The sequence below is a fragment of the Pelecanus crispus genome, chromosome 11, assembly GCF_030463565.1.
Source record: "Pelecanus crispus isolate bPelCri1 chromosome 11, bPelCri1.pri, whole genome shotgun sequence".
NCBI classification, from domain to species: domain Eukaryota; kingdom Metazoa; phylum Chordata; class Aves; order Pelecaniformes; family Pelecanidae; genus Pelecanus; species Pelecanus crispus.
Window position 1 is genome coordinate 26,314,052 of NC_134653.1, and position 23,363 is coordinate 26,337,414.

Genomic DNA, 23,363 nt, shown 5'->3' on the forward strand with positions numbered 1-23,363 from the left:
AGGGCTTGTGTTACTGCAAGCTCGCAGGGTCCATGTTGTCAGTGCCTGGCTGCTCATGAGCAGCATGACTGTTAGTGTTAGAAAGCACCAATAGGGCTAATAGCAGAAACCCCAGGGAATTGCTGGGCAGAGTCTGCACACATGCAAGTCTGCAGAAGAGTTCTAGCAGGCTCGTTTAATTTTTCCCTCACTCCAAACATGTAAGGACACGGAGATTTCCTTCTCAGGAACTCACAGCTCTGCAGACTAAGGCTTTCTGATGCATCAGCTGGATTTACAAATAGGAGGAGATCAGGGAGGTGGGGACATTTGAATGGCTGAATAGCTCTGAGTCACACTTGCACTAGAAGTGCTGGCGAATGCAGGCAGAGCACTTCTTGGCACCAGGCAGGAGGACAATTCCTGCCATTTCCCAGGAAGCTGACCACCTATACAGAACAAGCCTGGGAGAATGCAGGGCACTGAGAGATGAATATTTGATTTGAGATCTCCCAAGACATGAGTATGTGGATTTCCCAATGACTCAGCTTAAGCCTTGCTGCTTTAAATTCAGACGGCTTAGAAAAGGCAAAACCCAAAACCACAGGCTGGAGATTTATTTTCCTTCAATAAATCAAGTGAAAACATTAGGGGAAAAATGCCCTTTTTGGGGTTTTGTTCAGTGACTAACTGCTACTTGGCAGGCTTAGCAAGGAGAGCCAGGTTGAGTACACCCTGCCCAGCAACACCAGCGATGGTCCTGAGCAAACAGTGCGCTCTTGGTTCAGCTTAAGCCTGGCTAGAATGAATAGAGGGAGGGAGCGAAGCCAGGAACAGCACCCGTGCTGGAAGGATCATGCTTGACTCTCACATCCAGGCACAGAGGTTTATAAACCTGGAAGTGGGGGATACAAAGGGACTTTTTTCTTTTTTTAATCTTTTATCTGAACACATTTGCCTTAGAGTCATTGATAAGCATGAAACCTAGCCTGCTTGTCACCAGTTTCTCCTTACGAGACAGTCCCATGATAAGCGTATGGTCTTCCTTGCAATACCAAATAGAGGGAGGGAACTAAGTGAGACAAAGCTTAACTAGAACTTTAAGGGCATTTTTATAGTCTTTAAATGGCAGTGAGGACATTTATATGGACCACTGTTTCAAGGGGAAGCTCGGGGGCTCTTTAATCAACTAATTCATCAGAAACCCTGTAGAAGCGTGGGAGGAAGATGCCTGGGCACAGATTACTCCACGCTCGCTTCAGCTATGTAGTTACAACCTATTCCGTAAGAGCCATTAAAGAATTACAGTCTATATGCCACGGCACTGCAGGACGGTTAACGGAGGCTGCAGAGGGCCGGAGCTGCCCAGCACATGGCTGCACCTGGCCAGCTCGGCTGTCGCAGGGCAGCAGTGACAAGTTTGCAGTTTTTCCAGGTGCCACCAGAGGGCAAGTTGTGATCGCAAACAGGTCCCGGCGCCCCCGGAGCGTCCCCGGCCTTGCACCAGGGAGAGCTGCCCTTGGCCGCTCTGCCTGCTCTCGCTCTTGGAATAAAACCTCTAAGCTGCTGCCTGGCACGACCGGGAACTGGGGAGGAGATCTGTCCTTGGGCTTACCCAGCATGCCGATCCCGAGCATGAAGGCATCCATCCCGTAAGGCATGACTCGGGACCGCCCTCGTGCCGAGCCCGTTGGGGACATCACCTCCTTCGGCTGGGCTTTTTTACACTCCACCTGCCACAAGAAATTAAGGATCAGGCTCAGCTGCCACCAGCACAGAGCGCTGCCACAGAGCACACGGGCTGCAGGCCAGGCAGGGCTGCCTGCTGCGACGGCACTCCCCAGCCCTGGCCACCACCAGCAGCCCATCCCGCTGTCCTTCCCTAGTGTCCCTGCCTCTGGCCTGCACGCTGCCAGCCTTCCCTCTCACTCCGCAGCCACCCCAGGCAATGGGGAGCTCAAACACAGCTTTTCGCCTCCTGCTGCTGCCCTTGACGCTCTCTGCCTGGCCCTGCACTGGGACCTCAAAGCCTAATTTTCCTCATTTCCGAATAAAGGTAATACCTGCCCCCTTCCCAGGCCACCAAGAAGACATTTCATGTAACTTTGAAACCTCAAAGTACTGCACAATTCCTCATTACTGTTAGCTCTTCCCGTTTTAAGCTCAGTATTGTGCTCGTTCATCTCCACACCGCAAATTTCTTTCTCAGACTGGCTGCTGTGATTTTGGGGAAAAGACTGAATCCAATTCCCCACTGCAGAGAAAGCGCGTTGGGACCCAAGCGCCTCACACCCTGCCCCTGTGCCATTGCCCTCTTCTCCATCCCATGTCTCTGTCCCTTCTACCCCAGGTTCTGCCCCAGACACTCACCATTTTGTTGTTGATCTCATGGAAGTGGATTTCACACACTTTTTCCACAATGTCTTCACTTTCAAATGTGACAAACCCAAAACCTGACGAAAAGGGAAAACTCCTTGATCAGGTCAGAGCTCGGCGCAGTTTGTACCCGCTACCCACATCCTTTTATTGGCAGGAGAAGAGAAGGAGCCACAGGCTTCTAGGGCAGTATAATCGGCCCTTTCTAAAACGGCTGTCACTCATCTTCCCTCTCCATCAAATCCTGCTTTTATGCACAAGAAGAACAGGAGCATCCCCTTATAGATTCCCCTGTCCTCCTCATACTGTACTTCCCACCCTCTCTGAACCCAACCGCTCTCAAAAGGAAGTATATTTTTTTTTAAACTTTTCTATTTGCAAGGCAAACCACATGGCTGATATAATGCTGGGGAGGATCCCAGCAGACAGACGCTCACACAAAGAAAGCTGGTGGAGAACTGAACAGCTGCTTGCCAGGACATCACCATCCTCGCTAAACGCACCCCACCAGCAATAACACCCTGCACGTTTCCTCTTCAGTCACCAGTCATAAAGCCTTGTATAAGCTGGCAAACATCAGCAATGCAGTTGTAAAGAGCACGACAGATACACACAAGCAAAGCTATTTGCGAAGTTTCACCAAAGTAAGGTTAGTATCTGGGGTAAAACAGGACAGGATGTTCCTGGCCCCTGGCCCATACTCACACCTCCTTTCTCTCACCAACCCCTTTGCTGACAGTTTTGGCAAAGACCAGCTCGGGTGGGCAGACTAAACTCCTCTCAGCTGACTGCAGCCATTTCCGGAAAACTGAGGCAGGTGGGAGGATGTCTTTAAGCTTGCCTTACAAGTAAGCTGGGATTAAGCAGAGCTTTCTGCTTTCCAGAACTGGCCAATTCCATGGTGCTTTAAAATAACGTTTAAAAACAGACAAGGATCTGCTGCCCAGAACCCCACTTTTTCTCCATACTGCCAGAAAAGTCTCTCCATAAACTTCTCTGTCTGTCTGTACCCAGGAAGTTTCACCCCATTCACCTCAACACCCACAAGCGAAGGAGCTCAGGAGTTCAAGTCCAAAACCCTGATGCCAAAACCAGTCCTGAGCCCTATCAGACCCCCACCAGGCCTGCTGAGCCCTGGACAGCCCCATGCTGCTGACACAGCAGCTAGCAGCTCTCCCTGCTCCTTCCGAAATGCCCAACAACTCTTTAATTGGACTAGTGACTAGGAGGCACCCATGGAGGAACAGGGGTTAACGCTGCTTCCCTTTTAAGATGAAGCTGGAACAGCATCCTAGGCCAGGCAATCAGAGTAGATTTAATGGCTTTAGAAAAAAGCAAAAGCCTGAAGGGCACACAGTGTAGCAAGAGCAGAAGGGAGCCTTCCCTCTCTGATCCAGGGGCAGAGGTGCTTGGAAGTGCTTCAAACAACACACAGACACGAGAGTGGCCCAGCACAGGGCTGTTAACTGGCCCTGATTTGGAAGACACCAAAGCTAAGTTTGCAGGTTATGTTGTTCCAAATAAATCTCTGAGCTGGTGCAATGCTTGCTAGCATCAAGCCCTGCCACACTCCAGGGCAATCGGTCTGAAGACTCACCAGGAGAGCAGGAGGCAGGGACGCCCATGGGTGGGCTGGGTCCAGATAGCACAAATATTACAGCCTTGCTCCCATCCTGTAACCAGACTCCGCCATCAAGACTCGGGTAAGAAAAGGTGACCTGGGAGCACAAGCAGGCTCCAAGCCGAGGAAGGGGCGAGAGGCAGGCACTTTTCAGGCTCTCGTGTCAGCTTTCCCAGAGCTCAGATTACTCGGGACAAGGTAAGACACACACTGCGGACTGGAGCCATGGAGGTAAGTGGGCAGGGGAGGGGGCCGCCTCCTCTCACATATCTGCAACTCGGCGAGTTTACAGCACAGGAAACGCACTGGACAAAAGCTCTCTGTGCTGCAAGGGACACTGGTAAAGGATGCAGATGCAAAAGGATGGGGTGACTGGAGGCAAGATAAAGAGCAGCTGCGACCCGCATGCCCTGCTGCTGGGATACTAACCCCTCCCTAGGCAAGGCAGGAGGCAAACCCTCCGCAGTTCCCTCTCCTATGGCCAGAAGACCGCTCTCACCTCGGTGTCGGTTGGTTGTCTTGTCAAACATCAGCATCGCGTCATCCACCTGCAAAGAGAAGAGCTCCGGATCAGGTTATTGCCGTTGCCACAAGCATCCTCCAACACATTTGCGCAGAGCTTCCTGGGCCTCCCCAAACCAGAAGGGATCAAGATGAGACTTCCCATCCCCAAGAAGGAAACAGGGTGTGCACGCACACACACACACACGTCAGCTACCAGGCCAGGCACGTCCCCAAGCCACAGCCAGCATGGTCCCCCCACCAGCCCAGGGCAGGTGCTGCCGGGCTGAGCCCCCTCGGCCCGGCCCCTGGCAGCAAGTGACCCCGATTGTTTGCCGGCGGCTCCAGCCGGGGGGCAAGGAGCAGGGAAGGCATTGTTCCCAAATCCCAGCCTCAAAGGAGAGGAGAATTAAAGCGGGGGGGAGAGAAGCAAAGCTGGAGAGGGTAGAGGAATAAGGGGCCTCCCAGCGACAGGGGAAGCGGAGGCCTCAGACAACAGAGCCTGCCGGGGAAAGCTGGGAAGCACCCCCGCCCCCACCCCAGAGGAGCCTTTCCTCTAAGTGAGGTTTCCCACTGCTGGAGGCTGTAATTAGAGCAAATTTACTGCAAGGCCTGAGCAGGGCTGCCTTCCCGGGGGGAGGGGCGGCCGGCTCCCATCCCCCAGCCGGCCTGGGGCTGCTCTCCTCCCCGGCGAGCACATCACCGCCTGGTGCCACTTTTCCCCCATCTTCCCGCTGGGTGTTGCCTTGCGGAGACACATCTGCACCGCTCTGCAGGTCAGGCCGGGCAGGGTTAAAAAATACACTTCAATCCCCTCCCGTGTAAGCCCCAGTGTAAACCTGTCCCACTGACCCATCCCTCCTCTCTAATACCACTGCCTTAATCCGATTATGAAACTGGACATGCAAGTGCTCAGGGGAGGCGTCAGCAGTCTCCGGCCAGCAGCTGCCCCAGCCCTCCTCCTCCTCATCCTCCTCCTCCATGCGAGACATGCTCCCCGAGCAGCCCCTGACTCCGTGGAAGGATTACTCCCTTGCCTTGTCCCCAGGAAGCATCTGCATTGCTACCTTCTCCGGAACAGCCTGCCAGTGAGGGCAGGGCGCTGCCCATACCCCGGTGCAGGCAGCTACTGGCTTCACTCATGGAGAGCCCGTAGCCCTGGTCAGGGAAGGGAGAGGGCTCCTAGCCTCGGCCCCCCCAGGACAAAACAGGACACCCGGCTCCACCTCAGTGCCGCGACGATGGAAGGAGCCCTTGCTAACGTTTCCAGTGCCACCACGAGCAGAGAGATGATCTTTGATGCCCTTGGGCTTCTCCCACACGTCCACCCTGCAAGAGCCAGGTGACAACAGATAACCTGGCTCCCGCTCATCCTGCGCTCTTCCCATCTCAGCTCAGCCTCCCTCAGCCAAGTCAACAAACACCTGAGAAATGTGCCAGGCATCCAGCCGGAGCCACAAAGGATGCAAGACTTCACACAGACCTGAAGCAACTCCTCAGTAGCTTCCCAAGACACAGCCAGCTCATCACGCTGCCATTCCTCATCGCTGTTCGCTCCTGCCCCCTGCACCATTTCCCTTCACAGTGCCAGCACAAATGTGAATGTGCTGGGGGGAAACCTGACGTGGCTTAAAAACATTTCAATTAGTTTTACTGTCTGGTTTTGTTCATTTTTTAAGCTAGATCTGTTCCTCCACCCAGTTCTCAGAAAGGCTGGGCACATAGCTGTCCTCCTCCCCAGTAAACACTGGGAGAAAGTCATGTCAACAGCACTCTGCAGTGGTGCCGCCCCTGAAGACTTCAACCCAGGTAGCTAAAGCCCACAAACCCATCGCGATGAGAGATGGGCATGAGAAAGAAAAACCCAGTGGGGACAAGCACAGCCCAGCTGCTGACTTACTCTTTCCAACCAGCCCCAGCAACAACCTCTTCTTTGCAGAGCCTGGACAGCGGTAGCAGCTGCAAGTGGCAGAGCCCAGCACACGTCCACACACAAAACCACCTCACAGCAACAGTCCAGCCGCTCCCACGGTGCTCGAGCACTCAGAGCTGGGAGACATGCAACCGCTTCATCCCAAACCGCACTCCGTATGCTGAGAGGAGAGCTGCAGCCTTCCTCCGTCTGAGCTTTTTTTCTAAGTTTCTGCTGGAGCTTTGAGATCAGGTGTCTACCCAGCACCCCAAAATGTACTCATCTTGCAAAAACATGTTTACAATAACACATGTACTCTATTCGAAAGCTGTTTCCTACCATGAACTAAATCTAAGATAGATAGGTATCTATGTGTATATACACGTAGTAGGTGAAATAGTCTCACCCTCCTCAACTCTAGGGCCCCAACTCTATGTATAGCTACAACTGGTGTTTTTTATTGCCAACAAAACCTATACATGAGCATCATCTCGCCTCCTTCCAAGGCAACAGGTGAGATGAGTTGAGTGGTCTCAGACAGCCCACAGCCAGTGACATGAGATAAAGCAGGGCCCTGCAACCTGGCGGGATTGCAGAGGTAGTGCTGGAGCCTACAAAGGCCAGTGGGACAGGCTGCAGACTGGAGCACGCTGCAGAGCTGGGAGAAAGGCCTCACCTGCGTCCACAGGGAGCGGCTGTTTCCAGCACCATGCCCAGCGGGTCCGGCCTCACCCCAGATCCCTCCTAGCTCTTGCCATTACCTCCCCTGGTCTGGAGCTAGTCAAGGAGATGGGGACCGGCTGCCTCAGCTTGCCGGGATCCCCAAGGCCCAGCACTACCCAAACACCCGGGCAAAGCCTTGCACAAAGCGCTGACCGCTGCGGGGATGGAGGTACCATGGCCGGCTCCCACCAAAGGCCAAACCGCGGCAGCCCCAAGCCCCAGACAGGGGGCAAGCCGGGCCCGCACCGACCCCACAGCCACAACCAGGCGTGAGTGGCAGCCCTCGGCGGGCGGCTATTGTGGCGGCGAACCGAACCCCCCCCCCCCCCTCCTCCGCCGCGCCGGGCCCTTCCCGGCTGGGCCGCGCCGGGCCCCAACAAAGGCGGCCGCCGGCGGGGCCGTCACCACGGCAACGCGGCCGCCAATAGCAGCTGCCGCCCGGATTAGCGCCGCGCACAAAGCCGCCCCGCTGCGCCGGCCCCGCCAGCGGCGGCGCCCTCACACGCATCGCGGCCTGTGACGGCCTGCGGGAGGGCACCCGGCGGGGGCCCCGGCCCCCGCCGGGTGCCCTCCCGCAGGCCGTCACAGGCAAACCACCATCACACACAAGCGATTCACACCGCAGGGACGAAGGTCTCACAGCGAGACCCCTCCTGCACCCACTTTGTCCCTGTCCCGGCTCTGCTCCTGGTACGAAAGAGGCGCCATCTTGCCTCCCCCCCCCGCCCCTCCCCTCCTCCAGAGGGAGGCCTGGTCTGAGGCGGGTTGTGAGGGAGCGAGCAGACACGGAGCCAGAGGTGTGGTGTTGCGAAGGATGGGAGAACAGGGATATTTGGGAATAGGGGCAGGAAAGGGGTCTGGGCCCTCCAACGGGACAGGAATGGAGGTGTCATCTCCAGCCAGTCGGAGATGGTTGGCAAAGACAAAACAGGTCAACTACCAGAGAACTGAATGTAGGAGAAGCGTGTGGAAAATGGCACTTCAGAGTTTCAGAAACACCCCAAGTTCATTTCTAATGGGGTGTGGAAATAATCTGTGATCATAACTGTACTTTAACAAAGGCTTTTTTGCTGGGTGAATTGTCTTTCTCCCCATTCTCTCCCCCCCCCCCCCCCCTTAAATAAATATTTGTTTCAATTCTTTAAACATAGTCAAAGAAGCAGATCACTTTACTAGTAAACTGTTTAGCTTAGTGGTCAAGGCTCTCTCACAGGGAACAATTTAACTTGTTGGTCCAGGCTTCAGTTATCCAATATTTGAGGTTAGAAGTTCAAGGTTTGTTAATTTTGAGGAATGACGTCTCTCCCCATGTTTAGCCACAAGGGTCAAAAACGTCAAGGAAAAAAGAGGGGGTCCCACAAGCGGTAACTCTTGCTCTCTAGGTATATCCTTCCCAAGGAACTCTACCACAGGAGACAACTTCTTTGGCAGGTACTTGGCAGTTTGGGGGTAGGTACCACACCCCTGAGCCTTAAACCGAAGCTGTCCAACATCACCTCCTCTCAATTCTGTCTCCAGTGGCTCTCCCTACCTTTGGAAAACCAAATGGGAGTGGAAGAAAGATAAAGGCTTTGGCTCAGTGGAGGTAGCACATTCAGAAAGTGAAAAAAGGTTTGTCCCCAGGGAGGAAGCTCTTCTAATCCTCCATGGATTTGCCACCGCTAAGACCTTCTGCAGGAGGGCAGCAAGCAGCACCTTCCTGAGAAGGAGGAGACAGACCCTTCTCAAACCAGCACCTGGTTTTGATGAGAGCAGTGTGGTAGTGACAGGAAGGGAAAGTGACAGTCATAGGTCTCCGGGAGAGACTCTCCACCAAAGAAGCCCTCGGCCTAGCCAAAGTATTCAGGTGCACAGATATGAGGCATTTAATACCAAAATGGAATGCAGTACGATCCACCTGCCCTTGGAAAAGGCCTGATTTTTTTTCAATGTCTTAGTCCCACTCTCATATCTTTCAGTCTTCCTGGGACAGTCATAGGTGTCTGCAAAAGAGGAAGCCAATTACAGCCTCATGCTGATTAAAAAAATAATAATAAAATTTCCAACACAAGCTTGATGAGAAATGTTGGATACACTTCCACATGGGCAGCTCTTGAGGACAGTTGTAAATATCCAAGCAAAGGCTTTGCAGAAACAGGCATCCTCCACCTGACCAGCAACTAAAGGTGGCTTGGCTGGTCCTAGAAGGAACCATGGCAACACAGTTGTAAAAAAAATCAAGCAGAAGAATAATAGCTGCCAAGTAGGCTTCAACTCAGGGAACATAAACCAAAACGATCTAGAAACGACTTGGACATCCTGTCAAGAGAGGGCATCAGCAACCCTGCAAGGTTCTCCCAGCTGCTCAAACAGGACAAGCTGATTCTAGGGAAGAGGACACACCAAACCAGAGCCTGGCTCCAGGGAGCAGGCGAGCTGTGCCTGCACAGCTCCTGCAGGACCCTCCTTACCCTGCTCTGTAGAGCCATTCTCAAAACTCTGGGCATGAGACTTGGGCAAGGGACAGGGCCCGCTCCGTGCCACAGGTGAGCGGGACAGCCTGTCCAGGTGTTCCTGCCTGCTCTTGCACTGCGCTGCAGACACCTGGCAAATATCAAATGAACCACTGAAGACCTGAATGACCATTACTGCTACAGCATTTTTGGCTATCTGCCTACCAGATGCGGAGCACAGAGAACCCTTTGTTCCAGAGGCATTGTTACCACAAGCCAAACTGCCTACTGCCACAAGAGAGGTGATCAGATTCCCCTTCTCCTCCCCTCCCCATCTGTTCATTGCAACCATGTTACGTGTGAGAATTTGCATAAATTGCCCTCTGATCTGTGGAAGAAAATCCAAAATCCAGTCTGGAAATCCACAGCAGGTTGACAAGTAGCTTTGATCCCTGAAATTTCCAGAGAGCAGCAGATTAAGGATTAATTAATTAACATTCTCCCGATCCAAAGTGAGGGAAAACGTGCCCACCGTAAGCACAGGAACAAGTCTTCCTTTAAAGAAATTCCCCATCGGTATCTAAAGGTTCTCCAATTTGTCAGCAAGGAAAACTCATTTCATATACCCAAGTCAACCACACCATTCTTCTGGCAGGTGTACATGAATATGCATTTGTGACAGACATGCAAACCCTCATCAAATCCAGCACCTCAGATATGGTGGTTTTCTCTCGGTCGGGACAGGACTAGAGTCATCGTCCACGTGAGATCTCAGAACCTGTCTGAGGCAAACGGTCCAGAATTTGGACAGAGTATTAGATGGCAGCCTAAAGGTCAGAATCGTCCTTGGACCTCAGCAGATGTTTTTTCTTGTTTGCTTCCAGGATATTTTTAGAGAGCAGATCTCTCTCTGGGCACGATCTGCCTCACAGAGAGGCTGAGCTTTCGTGACCGACTCATCCACATACGCAGATCACCTGCAGGCCCAGGGAGACATGAAGACTGGTTTTAAGCACTTTTCAAGCACTCTTGGAGCCACAACTGATTAATGAGTCATGCAAAGACGTCATTGTGAATATGTTTCTTGCACTTCTGCTTCATGAAATGCAAATGCACACAACAAAACTGAGAGTTCAAACACCCAAATTGGGTCCAGGCCCGCATTTCTTCCGGTACCTCTGCATTTCTAGTTTCTGAAAGGACCAACTTCTCTCCTAATGACAAACAAAAGACTGGCTCACCAGGTTAGAGCAGAGGTCCATCTTACCCAGCACCCACCAAGACATCAACCAACAACAGACACCTTTGGAAGAACATAAAGACAAGGCAAGGATATTACAATAGACCCCAGAATAGTCCATCTTGCAGCGATTTGTGATTCAGGGATTTCCTGAACTCAAAGGGATGCCTGTGTATTTAAAAGACCTTCCATGAATTTGTCCAATCATTTTGGAGCCTATGCAAATTTTAGCAACAACATCCTGGGGCAAAGATTTCACAGCTTAGATAAGCTCCATGACAAAAAGACCTTATTTGTTCCGAGCCTCCTATCTTGCCATTTATTTGACTTTCTCTACCACAAAAATTCACCAGACCAACCCTTGCAAAAGAAAGATTGAGTTTTTTCAGTTATGATTTGAAACAAATAACCTTACTTACAAGATCAGAGACCCAACAGTCCCAAGAAATTACTCTGATGGACAACACCTTTTCCCCCCCAAAAATAATACAGAACAACACATTCCCACAGGTTGAAGTAGAAAAGGAGGAAGCTGGGACTCGAGCTCCTGAGGCATCCTCATACATGTTGAACTAGACAGAGGACTAGCTATGCCTGAGGTGGTAGGTGCAAGTTATCTTCCTCCTCTCTTTCTGTTTCAGGTTTCAGTGAGGGTGGTAGCCTGAATCTAGAGAGGCTGTTGAAATACTTCCTTGTGCAGTCTAAAGATCTCCAACACCATCCAACTTAAGCCAAGATACTTGGCTACACATACTGTGAATGCAATTCTTTCCAGGACTTCTGTCCTACAGTTGAAAAAATAATCTCCTTTAGAAAGCATGTCCATGGCCTTAGCTTGCATCTCAGAGAGATTCAAGTTTTGGAGCCAGAAGCGTTTCCTAGAGATCCTGCTATGTTCAAAGCCCTAACAGCTGCACCTGACAAACCATAGCCAGCTTGAGAGCACTTCTCAGTCTCTCTCACTGTACTAAAAAAAAAAAAACCCTTTGTATTTTCTTCCTCAGGAAAACAGCAGCCCACATTTTTCATTCACAGTTTTGGAAGGGGAAAAAAAAAAAGTGATCCTTCTTTGAAGCAGAGAAACTCGCACTGTATTTGGGATCCTCTTTGAAGCTTCACCTTTTGTGCCTGTTAAAACCAAGTATTTTGATAGGAAGAACTGGAGTACCGCCTCTCCCTTTCTCCCTTTATCCCTAAGTAATACTCACGGATTTCCTCCTCACACATTTTCATTTTTCTTTTGCCACTTCCATTTTACAAAGCTGAGAGAAGCTTTTGAACACAGCACGGAAAACAAAACAAAAATAGGAGAGTAAGCGGAAATGCCAAAATGGAAAAATCAGACTTGGGAATTTTGTTTTATCAAATGGGAAACCATTTCATCTCCAGCCCAACCAAACTTCCATTTTTTTCCTGCTAACGGACACACAAGGTGTGTTGTTTCTGACGCAAGATACACCGACACTAGCTACCTTGGGTAGACTTGCAAACTGCAGTTCACAGATTTGGACTGAAGAGAACGTTACAGATAATCTAATTTGACCTTGTCTGTATTGCAGGCCATAGTACTTCCTCTCATAATTCCTACAGCATGTGCATGCTTTCTGTCTGGACTAAAATGTATTTTTCAAAAAGCACCTATCCTAACTTAAAGGCCTTAAGTGGTGGCAAATCTAACACATGCTTAGGCTTGTGGCCTGAGGGTTACCTAGAAAATAACCTTCACACAAAACCCATTCAGCAGTCTGTACTCGTCCTCAGAAGCAGAGGATGATCTCTCCCTGAAGCTCAGATCCAAACTGAGCTTGCCACTGGATTCTCAAAGATTGACTAAAAATCACCCCCAGGAACCTGGTACCTTGATCTTGAGGAATCAAGACAGGATGACTTGGTGCTCCCCACTCTCTCCTCTCTATATTCTAAGCATTCCCATGCCTCCCTGGACAGGCAGGAGGAAAGAGGAGCACTTTTTCTCCCACAAGATCCTGGAAAACTGGGGCTGCTTGGAAGAAGAGGGAACACAAAGCCATTTCCTCCAAGTAAGTCCTCCAAGGAAATGCTTTAAAAGGGCATCCTTAACAATTCCTTTTCAGACAGTCCCAATCCAATTCCAGAAGAAGTACTGGCCCAAATGACTCAAAGAAGATTTTTTCAGAGAGGCTTTCCAAGATGAGGATGACACAACTGAAGCTTCACCACCTCTCACCTAAAGATGCCATAAATCAAGGAGATGAATACCGCAGTCAGGTGCCAAGAGTACCTCTGAAAGATCCTAGGAGACCTCTGAAAGCTAGAAGGCCCCAGAGTATGATAAACAAATGCCAGAAGAGTCTGTGTACCAAAATCAGGTTCTCCATGAGTCACATCCAAAATTGAAGGCAACAGGCTTTTCTTAGCCCTAGAAACCACAGAGCGGTGCATTTGGAGCTCAGAACCCCAGAGCTGATGGCCACAGAGGCTTTCCTCTGAAACACGCTTTCCCCACTGATCCTGCACATCAGCCATACGGAGCTACCAACTGGAGAGAATTTCTCAGGAAGCAGTTCTCCTAGCCTTTGGTGAATTATTTGAGGTTTAGCCTAGAAGATGGTTACAGGCCAGGAGAGATGCTTTATACAAGAGCTCTGAGGAGTCTCCTCAGCTGAAATGGCCAGATGAGTCAGAAAACTGCCCCAAAACTGGAGAGTCAATCTGACCAGCCCTGACCTCTCCCCACGGAAACTCCCCAGAGCCAAGAGGCCAGCTACATCGGCCTCATGCAATTTTCAGTGCCGGATGTTGTCCGGGATGCTGGTTCTTCGGAAATGAATCGCACTGAGCTATGCACAACTCTCCCTTCTGCCCAGTCCCAAGAAAACAATCTCACACAACCAGTTCTTGCCAGTCTCCTGACGTCAGGACACCTTTTAGCACACGACCATTAAACAAAAGGAACGTAACAGCGTATCACCCCAAAAGAACTGGGAAGTACTTCTCAAACTAGAGCAACTGTATCTGCTTGTAAACCAAATGCTACATGACATGCTTCTGCTTCAAATTAACGGAGGTACAGTTAAGGTTAAAAGGGGATTACGCCCAAGACATTTTGTTTTCCCTATCAAATGCATCCATCAGCAGCGCGGAAGCACATACAAGTCAAACTAACGACCTTCAGACTACACAGACACCACCACCTTTAGTGGTGACACCTTCGGTGACACCATGTAAAAGCTCTTGGGGACGCAATAGTTTGCTTACTTCTAATAGAAAATAAAACCACACAGAGCTAACAACTAGCAAACATGGGGATATCTGACCACTTTTGCTACTGCCACTTTCTCTTAGGACTGAACAGAAGTACAAAGGAGTCCCACTTTGCAGTCACGATAGCATACCAGGACATGCAGATTTGACTTCAGAAGCTGAACAAAGGTACTGAGCAAACACTTGTTCCAAACTTTCCACCCAAAAGTTCCAACGATATGGCAAAACTGGTTACAAAACTCCCTTTCCTTTCACCGATTAATGTGCCTTAACATAACATCACCCTTTTGCAGGATTTTCAGAAGAAAATTAATACCAAAGCCTTCATTTCTCATACTCTACAGTACCTGTAGTACTTTCCTCCACATCCATGACGCTACCAGCAACATCCTGGCCAGATTACCGCCCAGCAAACCATGTTCTGCCCTCCAAGCCGGGCGGGAAGGTCCCAACAGCTACAGAATCCAACATTTCGTGCCCCAAACAGCAAACCCATGCACAACACCACCAAACAACAGTGAAACAGTCACACTGCCCTGCCCCAGAGGTGACTGCATTCAGCATTTGGGTATGATGATCCCCTTCAGTTCCTAATCCCATTAAAAATCTTGGGATCCTTCAGTCTAATACTACTGAGATTGCTCCTGGGGATGCTCACAACCTCCTGACAGGGGACTGAAGGGCCAAGACTGAGCCCCCTTCTATCCTCCGATTCGGTCCCAACTCGCAATTTGCACACCTGGCTTTCACAGACCATGGCACAAGTGACTTCAATCCACAGAAGCCCATCCTTCTCTGAGCCACCAGCTGGTACAGAAGAGCCAGACCAACACAAGGCACAGCCACAGGGCCAAATTCTCTTCAAACATTCAAAAACAACATCACCACTTGCCCAAGACTCAGCAGGAGAAGTTTCAGGACCAAAAGGCTTATTTTAAGAAAGGTTACCAACTATCAATCACAAGGCCAATCACAAGTTAGAAACAGGCCAAAATCACGGTCTGATGCTGCAGCCATTCTGCTAGGAGTGTCTACAAAACGTTCCTTCAGTGTTTAAAGAAACTGCAAATCTGCAGGACCAAAATGCCCTAGATGCCTCTGTATAGGGAAAAAATGGAAAACTACTTCCCTTAGCCCAGGTCCTACTGACTCCAGGAACATGCACAAACTCTGTTTCAAATCAACACGGGGCAGGAGTCACTGGCTGTAGCCCCTGCAAAGACACTGCAGCCACCCAGCGTCTGTAACTGACCTCCAATCTACTTAACCCCATGCAGAAGACTCACAGGCTCCTAATCCTGCCTCCACAGAAGTTCAGAAAACCCCAGAAGCAACAGCTTTGATCCAACACCACTCAAGAGACTTACCTTCCCAAACTGCTCGAAATATTGTTTCACATCCTCCACAGTAGTGTTCACGGACAGACCACCCACAAATATCTTCTTCGTTCGGGTCACCATCTGGAAAAGGGAAGGACAGGAATTCACCAAATAAACCCAGAGAAAGCGGAGAATGAGCTCAAAAGGCCACTAACTCCCCTCTGCTGCTGGGAAGCGCCTGCCCTTTTGCTGCAGCCGAGCTTCCACCTTCTCAAGGCCCCCTGGCCAAACGCGGCCAGCATGTCTGTCCCACGCCGGACTCTAAGGCACGCTCTTGCCCTTGCACCGCCCCATCATGCTTGCCAGTGCCCAGCCACCACCTCCCCCTCAGACAGCACGTTACCAGCCTCTCCCCTCACTAACCTGCTGCTGCTCTCTTGGCACCTTCACACCACTCCAAAGGCGCAAGGCATGACCATCCCCTCCCCAGCCCTCTAGCTCTTCCTGCAGCCCTGCCACTTTGCACAGCCGGCCTCCTCCAGGCTCTCCCAGAGATGCCTGCTCTGCTTCCCAGAGTGGCAAGATGGGCAGGAGACCTGCCAGCGCAGGCAGGCTCCCCAGGCTTCACCCTCCTAGCTCACAAATTGCAAAGCATCCGGTCTTGCGTGGAGTAAGCCTCATTTCGCACCCATTCCCCAGTCACTTAAATGGAGCCCAGTCAACTCCCAGTTAAATCTCTTTTGCCTTCGCAAGAAGGCAAAGAGAAGATCCCTCTGCCACTTGTCACTCATGCAACTGGGACAAGGAAGAAAACTAAGTACCCTGAGAGGGGCCATTGCTGCCAGGCTGAAGCACACCGACATCCTTTGAACCGACTCTCCAGCTGCATCCTCCCCTTAGCTGCTTGGCTACACCCCTGCTCTCAGAGGAACACATGGTCCTAATTACCCCAAGGAGCATAGGGCTAATCCGCAGCAATTCCCTGGCTTGGAGAGCAGCCCGTTCTAACACTAAAGCACCTTCTGTCACCAAACTGCTTAATGGAATTAACCCAATTCCTACCATGTGCTTCCTGGCTCTAGTTACTCGGGATACCTGCTCACCAATTGTTCTCGGTGCCTGATCCCCCTTACTTCCCTCCTGGCACCCGTCTCCTCTTCCTTCACCGCTTCTCGACACTGCTTCTCCCCAGCTCTTTCTCCCATGACAGCCCTTGGAATCAAGACTCTGAACTTGAAAACTCCCATCCAAGAGCAAAGTTAAAGGGAGACCCAAAGTCTAAAGGCAGTCTCCAGCCTGCTGCTGGCTCCTCAGTTAAAAGTTTCTAGCTGCACGCCTGCAAAAAGTTCCTGCAACCGCACGTTTCGATGCCAGAGCCTCTTGTAGATAAAGTCAAACACCAAACTCCTTCTGCCTTTTCCAGTGCTGAAGCACACAAGGGCATTTCACAAAATTATATCCTTCTCCCCCTCTCTGCCATACACCTATTCGTACACACGCATGTGCATACACTCGACCCTCTTTCCACCTGTACCACATCGCAGCATAGATCTGTTCTGTATCTCCTTAGGCCTGAAACTTCCAGACACTGGCTGCAACTTCGGAAAGACTAAGTTCACCCTGGGCAGCACTTATTGCACCAGCTCCAACTAGCGCATCCTAGAGTATAACTGAGGGGCCTCCCGGTTCCTCCAGTGCCACGCAAAACCCCAGTGCTGCACTGCAAGCCTGACAAGAGCATACTGCAGTGCAGCACATCACGCTGGCGATGCAGCACAGCAGCTCCCTCTCCAAGCGAGTCCCAAACAAACCCCAGGGAGCAACTCCATTGCATGCACTGGAAACCCTGCACAGAGGGACAAGGTACACCACCACGAATTTCACCCTTTGGAGCGGCAAGGGCTGCCCGCAGTGCTTACCTTGGGCTGTGCTCGGCGGGGGAACGCTACCTTCGGGTCAATCTGAAAGAGATGTGGGGAAGAACAGGTGAACACGCTTTTGCTACCTATTTACAGACGCAGGGTTTCCTCCATGCGCACGGCTGTCTCTGCCCACGTGGCACCTTGCTAAAAACCCGAATAATCTACCTGAGGTGCATAAAACGAAGCTGGCTGCAGACATCTTTCCCTCTCGGTAGGTGTAATCCAGGGAGACTACAAGTCCCAGCATGCAGTGGTCCGTCTCTGGCTGAGCGCTGGGCAGACGCACCCGAGAGCCCATCACATGCTGGGATTAAGAGGCTGGGCTGCACCCTCCCGCTCGGCCTGCCCCTGGGTGCCCTGCATCACCAGCCTCATAGTAAAAGTGCTTTCTTTTGCCTTTTTGCTCTCCCCCTTCACTCTACCTACAAGTACAGAGCTCACCTGGGTAAGGACAGAAAACAGGCAGCGCACAAAAAGCCAAACATTTTATCCCACAGAACACAGGGTGAAGAAATAAAACAGCAGACAGGACGGCACAAATTAAACCGAGGAGTCCAAAGCCCCCCAGGCTGCAGCGGCTGTGGCCGCAGGGCAGCGTGCTGCCCCTCTCCCCAGGCTGCGCAGCACACAATGACGCGATGCCTCCCCTCTGCAGGCTGAACCCTCCATTGTGCCTGTTCAGCTTCTCTATAAACCTGCCGCCAGCCGGAGCTGCCGGTCCCCACGCCGCCATCCAGGTGCTGCGCATTCTGCTGGGCTCAGCACGGGTGAGCGTGTGCCTGCGTTGGCCTCACACCACCACAAAAGCCGGGACAACACTAATGCAGCTGCAAGCCAAACACCCACGAAGCCTCCTCTCCTCCTCAGCCACCACCTCTTTCTTTATAGCCTATTTTTACAGCAACTCCTGTAAAGTTACATCACATCGGGGATGATCCAGACCTACAAATCAGCTTACAAAGACCTGTGGTAAAGCCAGGCCTGGCTCATCCCCACAGTTGGACAGGCTGCAGCTGGGAGGGCAGCCTGGAGCGTCGTCCCATCAGCCCAGCAGCTCAAACAGCCCAGAAGGAAGCTGTGTTTCTCCAGCTCCTCTCGCTGCTTTGTTCAGCTTTCCAGCCTGGCCGCCCTCCCGTCCCGCGTCCTTTCACTTGTCACACAGCCCCGGAGCTCAGCCTCCCCGCACCCTTCCACCAGCTTCTCTCCCTGCCTTCCCCACCTCCATCCTGACTCACAGCCTACAACATAAATAAACTCAGCACGTAAGTAAACAGAGGCAAAAGTGAAGAGCACAAATAAACTCAAAAATAAACCTCCCTCCCCAAGCACCGGCCGATTAGCATACCCTTCAGTGCCTCCCTGGGGCATCTGAACCATCCCTCCCCTCCCCGTGCACGCGCACACACACACACACACACACGCCACCCCCCCCACTGCTTCCTGGCTAGTGCAGACACCCACAGCGAATTCTGAGGACAGGGGACGGCAGGAGACCAGGAGGTTGATGGCAGATAATAAGCAAAAACAATAATCTACTGTCTTTTACTTCTCAGCCAGTGTCATTCAGCTCCTGCCAAGAAGATGCTTTCATACTCAGCAATGCTAAGCTCAGCCTCATTTTCTCATTACCCTGAGTGTGATCAACTGGGCAGAGATAACGCGTCCTCCTGGCTGGAGGGAGCAGGCAGTCATTTCACAAATTCTTCTGCACAACCAGCTATTGTTGCAGGTAGAGGGAGGCCGGGGCAACCGACTGCAGGGGCAGCCCTGGGAACACGCGGAGGGGAGCGAGTTCAGTGCCGGACTCAAGTTACTCAAACTGGACTGCTCCTCGGTGGCTGGAGTCTTTCTAATTAAAGCAAAAGCGCTGGTACCATATTCCCTCATTTCTGGTGTTAAAACAAATAGCCCTGGAGGAGTTGTGTTTCAGTGTCACCCACTGATGTAATGAATCCTTTTTACAAACCTAGATAGAAATCTGCTAAGACTAAGAGCATTCAGAACTGCTCAGATTGCATCCAAAAAACAAAACCCCAGGATCAGGCTGCAGTGAGTGGAAGTCACTTGAGCACAAACTGCTTCCACTCCACCCCACAAGGCTTTGGAATCCCACTGACGTCGCAGGTGTACCAAGCGGGCCAGCCAGGCTCCTCAGTAATGCTCTTCAGGCCACCTATGGCACCATTTAATAGGTCAGGTCACGTAACTTCTGCGTTAACCTGGCTGGTGTCGGTGCCCCAAAGCAGGGGGAGGGCAGGGAAGGACCCGTGAGACCTCAGGACTGGGTTTGTTCATTCATCGCACCTCCATGGCTACCTTCGCTCCGTTAGTCAGCGCTGCCCGACAGCCGCAGATCACTCCCTCCGCCACAAAAGACAAACCCAGCAAAAACTCAGTAACGGCAACAAAGAAACAACAGGGCAACCCAGCACCGCCAAGCCTGCTCTTCCCAGAGCACATAAAGAAGAAGCTCAAGGCAGCGGCCAGCTGCAGCTTTACAAAGTCACGCAAATCTTTTACCTTGAGACTGCAAAGCCAATTCTCATATCAAGCATTTCCATAAATAACCCCGTAGGCTGCTGCTATCTAGCTTACAAACAAAGAGGAGTCTGAAAAGCACAAGGTTTCCCCGGAGAATCGGGCCAACAGCCCTCGTTAGGGTAGGAAGAATCGGAAAACAATGAAGCAACAAGTTGGGCAGACACTGTCTATCAAGTGCTGCTTGCCAGGAGACACCAAGCCTCGAGAGAAGGCTGTCCTCCCAGGACACCGGTCCTTTTCCTGCAAAGTTTCATAAAACCCTAAATTAGGATTCAGATGAGTTTGTGTCATTTAACCCATGACTCACAGCAGAGCCTTTCAGCTCAGCAGGGAAAAGCCATACGGAGGCTCCACGCGGTACCACAAGACCAACCTCTCACCAGGCAAAACACCTCAAAACATCTGACCCAGCTGAAAACCGCGCTAAATAAAAAATAAAAAGGAACGGGGGAGAGGATCAAAGTCCCTAACAAAGGAAGGGCCCTGGCGAAGCTGCCCCCGTTCTCTCTGCCGCGCCAGTGGGGCGAGCGGAGCAGATGCAGCCGGGAATTTCAATGGCTGGCCGGTCCCCATGCGCCCTGCACCACGAGGCCCTTCTGTTCTCCCGCAGCGCCCGCCCGTCCGCCCCTGCCCTGCCCGTCCCTCCCCACCCTCGTGGGCCGCACAGTGGGCTGCAGAGCGGCTTCGCGCAGGCGGCAGCGGCGGTTTGGGGAGAAGAATGGAGACCCGGGGTTTTGGCTCGCTCCTAGCCCCAAAACACTTTCGGGATCAGTGCTACAACAGACATCCATCACTTGCCTTTCCAAGAGGGGTCTATGCCAGCCCGCAGACGCATGACGGGACTAGCTGAGCGGACACTGTGTTTACACAGGCTAGTAAAAAAAAAAAAAAAAAAAAAGAGAAAAAAAGAAAGCCCTGGGCCCTCCTCAAAACACTTTACTGTAACCCTCCCCCAGAGCAAAACTCACTTTACATCACTCCTGAAAGGAGGAGGGCTGGGAGTCCTGGGGACCCAGCCTCGGCCAGGAAGGCTGGGGTAGGTTTAACCGGGAGCTCCCGTGGGGAGGAAGGACCTGTGCACATCAAAGGGAGCGATCCAGGCAGTTAAACAGGAACAGACATAAATCTCGCTGCAACTCACGCTGTAAACCCTAAGAAAGGGGGTCTCGCTCTCCCGCCCTCTCCCTTCTGCCGAGATAAAGGCTAGGATGCCCAAGCCACGCGCTGCAAGAAAGTTGCGCGTTTGGACTCCTCGGCAGCCCGCGCCCAGAGCTGGAACGTCTCCCCTCGCCATGCCACCCCCTCGCAGCCCCCACCGCTCCCCCATCCCTACCCTCACCTTCACCCCAGGGCAGCAATAAGGAAAAGGAATTCAGGGGAAGGCAAGTCACTGAAACTACAGAGAAGGGACCTCCCACTCAGACACCTCACACCACCGCCCCCCCCCCCCCCCCCCCCCCAAAACAGCCTGCACATCTCCTGAGCACCACAGATTTGCAAGGCAGGACCAGGCATGATACACCACTGACCCAGGGAGCCACCAAAATCTTTCTGCTGGCCCAGTTCGGGCTCCTTATCAGCCCCTGCTTGCAGAGCGAGGGCTGGAGCTGTGGCCGCTCCAAGAGGCTGGTGGTGGCCCACATGGGCGGGCGCTGGCCACACTTGGAGACAATAAAGTCTTGAACCCCCACAACCGTTACAAAAACTTCACTCGAGGAAACCATGGGCGAGTCTCTGGGGCACACAGCACGAAGACTCTCTGCCAAGGGGAGGGCACGGGCCGCTATGGCTGGGGGAAGCAGGGACTGGGCGGTGGGGGACAGCACCCCCAGGGAGGGAGCGGTGCTCGGCAGCACACGGAGAGCAGGGGTGCCTCCCTTCTCCCCAGATGCAGCCACATCCGTTTCCCAGTGCGAATCCTCACCCCAAACATGCTCAGGTGTCCCAGCTCCAAGAGGGCCACGGTCGCTCCTCAGAGGGGCCTTGCGACTGACGGGTGGGAGCAAAACCAACACCACAATCTGCAGACCCACGCTGGGACGCTGGCCCTGGGCTGACAGTGAGCCCAGTGCCTGGGCAGCAGCTAGGCTACCCACCGGTGAGAGGGGCGGAGAAGGGGCTGATCAATCCATATCAGGAATCGATAGTTTACAACCTCTAACTGGAAATCAAACACCGCAATCGACGGCTGCTCTGAACACAGCCGCTCCGCCGGCCAATGCACCCCTGAGATGAGAGAAGTCATCTCACCGTCTTGGAGTCCAGTTCATGTCTGGATTGGGCCAGGACCTTGTCGACGCCAGCCTGGTCCATGAACGTGACGAACCCGAAGCCCCTGAGCCCCGCAGCCCGGGCAGGAGAGGGGATGCGGAGAGAAGAGAGAAAGTTGGTTAAAGTGGCGGCCGGGCCGCGGCAGGGGCGAAGGGAGGCGCGGGCCCGGCCTCTCACCTGGATCTCTTTGTCAGCGGGTCCCGCATCACCAGGCACTCCTTCACCTCGCCGAACTGGCTGAAGTACTCCCGCAAGCCCTCTGCAAGCACAGCGCCCACCGTTGGGTGTCCCGGCCCGGCCCGGCCCGGCCCCGCCGCCCCCGCCGGGCTCGGCCCCGGCCCCGGCCCCGCCACCCCCGGCCCCGGCGGCAGGTGCGGGGCCGCCGCGGCGCTCACCTTGCGTGGTCTGCCAGCTCAGTCCCCCGATGAACATTTTGCTGCGGGAGGAAGGAGAGAGCCGTGAGCAGGGCCGCGCCGGGGGGCCGCGGCGCCCCGCGGGGGTGGCGGCGGCGGCGGGGCCGGGCGGGGAGGGGAGGGCGCGGATCGGCCATGTTGGCAGCGGCACCGCCGCCGCCGCCGCCGCGCCTGCCCGGGCCGGGCGGCCGGGGCCGGGAGGAGGGGGCGGCCGCGGCCGCGGCCGGGGCCGGGGGGGGGCGGCGGGGGCGGCCGGCGGCGGCCACCGCGGCGGTACCAGGGGTCGTGCGGGGAGTCCGGGGAGGCGAGGCCGGGCTGGCTGCCGTCTGTCTCCATTCGGACCTCTTCTCCCTGCGAGGAGCGGCGCCGCACTCCCGGGGCAGATGAGCGCTGGAAAAGGGGCCGGACGGACAGGCCATGCTGCCCCCTCCCCCGACCCCTCTCCGCCGGGCGGGGAGGGAGCGAGGGAGGAGGGCCCGGCGGGCACAACCTGCCCGGCTCCTCCCACCCCCGCCGGCCCGCCGGCCGCCCTGCGCATAAAACCCGCCGGCGGCGCCGGGGCCGAGCGCCGGGAGCCGCGCCCGCACCGCGCCGGGGGAGCGCGCCCGGCCCCGGGCACGGCGGCGGGAGCAGCCCGGCGGCCGCTTTGTCCCCGGCCGCGCCGCCCGCACCTGCCCCGGGGCGGCGGACAAAGGGCGGCGAGCTCAGCCCCGCCGCGGCGGAGCCGGGCCTGACCCGCTGCGCTCGGACTCGCCGCGGCGGACCCTGGAGACCCCGGCCCGGCCGCCCCCCACCCCCGGTGCCTCGCCGCCACCGAGCGAGTTAAAGCCGGCGCGGGGAGGGCGCGGGACCGGGACGCGCCCCAGCCGC

General features: G+C 53.7%; 1 protein-coding gene across 5 annotated transcripts in view; it reads right to left on the bottom strand.

The window, feature by feature from the left end:
• The window catches only part of MSI1 (musashi RNA binding protein 1), a 28,177-nt gene extending 5,265 nt beyond the window's left edge, over positions 1-22,912 (bottom strand). For 4 of the 5 annotated variants that reach the window (XM_075718543.1, XM_075718542.1, XM_075718541.1 and 1 more), the window contains exons 1-9: positions 22,771-22,829; positions 22,476-22,516; positions 22,258-22,339; positions 22,060-22,144; positions 17,266-17,307; positions 15,395-15,487; positions 4,476-4,524; positions 2,350-2,432; positions 1,595-1,712 (exon numbers count right to left, since the gene is read on the bottom strand). In XM_075718543.1, the coding sequence (XP_075574658.1) occupies positions 1,595-1,712; positions 2,350-2,432; positions 4,476-4,524; positions 15,395-15,487; positions 17,266-17,307; positions 22,060-22,144; positions 22,258-22,339; positions 22,476-22,516; positions 22,771-22,829 (652 nt within the window). The other variant, XM_075718540.1, reaches the window with a different exon arrangement.
• Between the last annotated feature and the right edge of the window lie 451 nt (positions 22,913-23,363).